We start from the raw sequence: 5,307 nt of genomic DNA, 5'->3' as shown, positions 1-5,307 counted from the left end.
GACCCCAACCACCCTTGCGGACCAAGGCAGACTTAGAGGGCCCAAGGTCATCGTGTTCAAATGTGACCTGAAGGAAATCTATGTAGGGGTGTGTTGAAAGGAATGAAAACATTCTGAGAGTTTTGTTCATTATGCTTAACCACTCACATTTTTATTAGCAGTTGGCATCAAAGGAGTTTTTTTAAAGACTGGGCAACATCAAAAGAAAGAAAAACTGGAGAGAAAGCTTGGCTGAGGTGAAATGAATTGACAACATGAGGAAATGCAGGCTGTAGTGTGGACCATGATTGCAGAAAGGTTCTCCTTGGTGAAGAAAGATCTCTTAGTGGCTGGACAAATTCCCTCATCAGCACCTGGAATGTGTGGCTGGACTCAGAATGAGTTAGCACACAGATAGCATTTGCGCTCAGCCAGAAGAGGACACCATGGGGTGGCAATGCACTTGCAGATAGTGGCAGGCCTCAGAAGAGGTGTGAAGGGTGCTGCATCAGAGAAGTGTTGCCTTACAGAAGCTGGACTCGTGACTGGGGTTGTCAGGAAGTTGGCGAGCAGGTGCTGGCTTTGCAGAGACTTGGGGCAGTTGGTCAAAAGCCACTGCAGCCACTGCTGGATGATTTGCCTAAACCTGTCACACAGCAAGCTGGTTGGCAGCAAGGGGATTTGCAGCCACCTTGGTTGCAGGAAGTGGATCCATCACAAGTTGGTTGGCCAGAAAGCATGGTGCCACAGGAAACTCGTTTGCAAGTGTTCTTTACAGAACATGGGAGCTGGCAGTTAGCCACTGGCTGGCAGATGAAGGGTATGGAAGGCGCTGGTTGGCAGTGAAGTGGCTGGCAAGGGGAGGACACATAGCATGTAGGATTGCAAGAACTGAACACACAAGTTGATGGCTGGCAGGGAACAGGCATGCAGGGAACCAATTGGCAAGTCTTGAAAATGTAGCAGATGGGTTGGTAATAAGTTGATTTGCAGAGCTGATCTTCACCATTAATGGGTTGACATGAACCTGGTTGGTAGCAAGTTGGCTGGCATGGACTAGCTACACAGATGGTTGGTGGGCAAGAATTTTCAGTACAGGAAGTTACCTTAGAGCAGGATGGCTGGCAGGACCTGGTGTCACAGCAGACCGACTGGCCACAAGCTGGCTGACGTGATCCGGATGCAAAGATAGGTTCTTGGCAGGAGCTTTGATGGTCAAGGCTGGCTTCACAGCAATTTGCCTGGCAACTCATAGATTCCGAGCAGGAGGGTTGGCATGAGCTAACCAGACAAGGAGACTGACCAGTGCCAGTCTCAGAGCAGGCTGTGCAGGAGCAAATGGGTTGGCAGACAAAACCAATGCAAGAAGTTGCTGGAAGGCAGGTAGGTTGGCAAGAAGTAGGCTCACAGCCACTTGGGGCACTGCTAGATGGCTGACAGTTTTCTTGGCATGTGACCAGTTGCCACGTTCTGCTCCGACAGGAACTAGGCAAACAGATACCATTTCGGAAGCCACCACCATTTGAGCACATGAAAGTGGGCACAGCTGGAATGGCCATGGTGGTTCCGGGACAACAGCTGTCCCCCATGGCGCTGGTGTTAACCTTGCTAGGAAGTTGCAAACTCAGTATACCTGAGTGCGAAAGACATCTAATACATGGGGGCTTTTATAGTCCTTCACTAGGGGTGTTGGTACAACTTAGAGCATCTTTCCTTGTTATTGTTTCTACTCCTTTGCATACAAACATCTGATTAGCAGGCTTCAGGAGCCTGGATAGATATTGCCCCCACTTTCAAAACTTGTCTGTTGAGTTGAGAGTTTTCTTTGCTGAGTTTGGATTCCTTGATGATGTTCCTGCTCTGGGATGAGCTGTCTCTTTTACAGGTTGTTCTCCAGCCTCCCTGAAGCAGGCCTTTCCCTGAACTAACCTTTCATCAGGAGGCCTCAGCCCAGCCAAAGCAGCCTGCTCTTCCTCCAGGAATGCAGTTCTGCACCATTTAGACAATCGGGAAATGAAGCCTTGACCCAGTTGAAAGAGGGTGATGTCCAAGATGGCAAACAGAAAATCAGACAGTGCATCCCAAGGGCACTTCAATGTCTCCACCTCTTTCTAGAACCTTCCCATTTGGTTTTCCTGAAACTCAATTTTATTAGTACCACTAATAATAATAGCAGCAGTAGTAGTAGGAATGGCTTCCATTCCATTTAGAGCATACTTACTATATACCAAGTCCTTGATTTCATTTTTCATTGAATCTTGCAATGACCCTAGGTAGTAGGTGTAATTCTCGCTACTATGTTAGAGGTATAGCAAAACTAACTCAGAGAGTTTAAATCCTGTTCCCAAAATTATGCAAGTAATAAAAGATTGAAATAAGGTGCAAACCTAGTTTGGGCTGACCCCAAAACCTCTGATCTTAATCATCTGTTAGACCTCCTGACTTTGGAATGGAAGGGAAAGACTGTAATATAGTGATTGAAGACTGACGTTTGGTTAGCAGTGCACTGGCTCATGGGAAGGTGACCCAGGGCCCAGGCTGGGGACCATTCATCCACTCCAGTGACTAGATTAAACTGGTATGAGTACTTAACTCTACTTATCCATACACCCAAAGACAATCTTTTAATTTGGAAATTTTAATAACTGCAAAGTATTTTGCCAAGGATTAAATCATATTATGGAGTTCACAACATATAAATTCTATATATATGAAACTACAACAACCAAAAGTGATAGAGGGACATCACTGCAAAGGAATTTTAGTGTTAAATCACCTCTTCCAAGAGGGACTTATGAGGCGTTGGTTGTCCTCATTCTTCCCCTCTTTCTCTGGGCTCATCCTGGCTCTGTATCACCAGCCAACATCAGCATCCCACACTGGTCCATGCCTGACCTGGTTCACACCAGAGATTGACACCAGAGATTGATAGAAAGAGCATGGCCTTGGGATCCCAATGGGGCTAGTGTCATTTTCTGGCTCTGCTACTAACTCATCTGTCAGACGTGTTAGCTCATTACCCAAGTATTCAAAGTACTGAGAGTTTATTAATTAGCCACTTTGCTGTTGCTCAGGTTATTTTTATTTTTATTAGCTGCCTCATAATTTCTGAAAATGCTAGAAATTCTGGAAGGTACTTTTCAAAGTACCAACTAAAGAATATCTTCTCCTTGGCACCCTCCTCCTCACCCTCATTTTAAAAGGAAGAGAAATTTTTCTGATCAAAATGATGCCTGGGAAATCCTCACCCTTGTCATTAAAATACCTTTTCTCTATCATTGCTTTTTGTGATACAGCACCAATCACTCCTTTTGCCATCCAACTCATCGCTAATCATTTTGGCACCTTGCAAACTATAGGGATCACTGCACTCTGTTTTATTCCTGTCTACATCCCAAAGCTCTCACCTTCCGGAAGAAGTACTTTCGGTCTTACCAAATAGGTCAGTCATAATGGGAACATGAATATTTTTGAGAAACCGTGTTAACTTCAACCTGAAGAAGGTGTCAATGTCCTATACTCATACATACCACTTTTATTGTCTTAAAACAATCCATTTTTGTATCCATTTTCCTCTGATTCTGTTCTTGCCTTTCTTCCTCCTAAAGAAACTTCTCAGGTGATTGGTAAGGGTACAAACTTTCAGCTATAAGATGAGTATGGTCTGAGGATCTAATATATAACATAGTCACTCTAGTTAATAACACCATATTGCAAAACTGAAATTTGCTAAGAGAGCTTAAATGTTCTTACACTCCTCCCTCCCAGAAATATGAGGTGATGGATGTGTTAATTAATTAGACGGGAGGAATCTTTTCATGATAACATACGTATATCAGATCATCACAGTGTACACTTCAGATATCTCACAATTTTGTCAATTATACCTCAATAAAGATGAGGAAAAGAAATCTCTCAATAGGGACACCTTTCATTTTGCTGTGGTTCAAGGCACTAAAGACATCTGGTATATCACCAAGGGCTGTTGTGATCACATCAAGAAACATGATGATGCATAAAAAACACAAACTTTGCACAGAACTCTATGTATGTTACATGTATTTACATGGTATGGTTTTTTTTTAAGATTTTATTTATTTGACAGAGAGACACAGCAAGAGGGAACACACGCAGAGGGAGCGGGAGAAGCAGGCTTACCACTGAGCAGGGAGCCTGACGCGGGGCTCAATCCCATGACCTGAGCTTGAGGCAGACGCTTAACCACTGAGCCACCCAAGTGCCCCAGCATGGTATGTTGCTCTTGTATGTTTCTTATTCCCTGTGGCTATCCTGAATTCTGTGTTTCGCATTCCCTTGTGAATATATATAAGGTATATATTTGTATGTATGTATGTACATATGTATACATGTGTGTATACTCATACATACATGTATGCATGTATGTATGGGTATTGTTTTTGAGCTTTAAACATATATGTGGTCTTGAGGATTATTTATATCAGCTCTACTCTTGATAGGTTCACCCCTGTTTAGCATATGACCATTGTCCAGTTGTGGGATTTGGGGGGGATGCTTTCTTTTAAGATTTTATTTATTTATTTGTCAGAGGTAGAGAGAGCACAAGCAGGGGGAGTGGCAGGCAGTGGGAGAAGCTGGCTCCCCACTGAGCAAGGAGCCCAACGCAGGACTTGATCCCAGGACCCTGGGATCATGACCTGAGCCGAAGGCAGATGCTTAACTGACTGAACCACCCAGGCGTACCTGTCCAGTTGTTTTCACTGCAGCATAGTATTTATTGTGTGAATGTACCACAATTTTCTTTGTTTATGGGCCCTTGGATTGTTTGTCACTCATATCTACCTTATAAAATAGAGGGAAAGAACTCTTACCTCACAGAATTGCTATGATTAAATGAATCACTGGGACTGTGCTTGGGACAGAGATTTAAAACCCTGGCGAATTCCTCTTGGCTCTGTGAGGATATAAAGATAAATCTCAATGGCCTAATGAGACAGTAACCCTGACGCCAATGTCCTGGTCAAGTTCCACCTTTGAGTTTCTCCCTCTGCCACTGTATAACCCAGTCGTTCTCAAACAGGGGCGATTTTTGCCCTCCATTCCCAGGGATGTTTGCTAATGGCTGGAGACATTGATCATCATACTCGGGGGTTGCTCCCAGCACTTAGTTGGTAAAGGCTAGGGATTCCGCTTAATATCCTGCAATGTGAAGGGTGGTCCCCAAAACAAAGAATTATTCAGCTGAAAATGTCAATAACACTAAATTTGAGAAGCCCTGGTCCACCCCCTCTTGTCCTTAGGATAGCCCAAGCTGCACCTTGAGGACTAGGGATAGCCCTTTATGCTGTG

The 5,307-nt window shown here is 44.1% G+C and overlaps 1 protein-coding gene across 1 annotated transcript; it reads right to left on the bottom strand.

Annotated features, from left to right (window-relative positions):
* Positions 1–533: 533 nt before the first annotated feature.
* Positions 534–1,568, bottom strand: KRTAP29-1 (keratin associated like protein 29-1). Its single transcript, XM_045781681.2, is given in 1 exon segment — positions 534–1,568. A coding segment is annotated over 1 exon segment (1,035 nt).
* Positions 1,569–5,307: the final 3,739 nt, after the last annotated feature.

This window comes from Ursus americanus, chromosome 23 (genome assembly GCF_024610735.1).
Source record: "Ursus americanus isolate L20-20 chromosome 23, mUrsAme1.1.p, whole genome shotgun sequence".
In the NCBI taxonomy this organism is placed as follows: domain Eukaryota; kingdom Metazoa; phylum Chordata; class Mammalia; order Carnivora; family Ursidae; genus Ursus; species Ursus americanus.
Note: the sequence above shows the minus strand (reverse complement) of the source record. Positions and strands in the feature narration are given on the sequence as shown.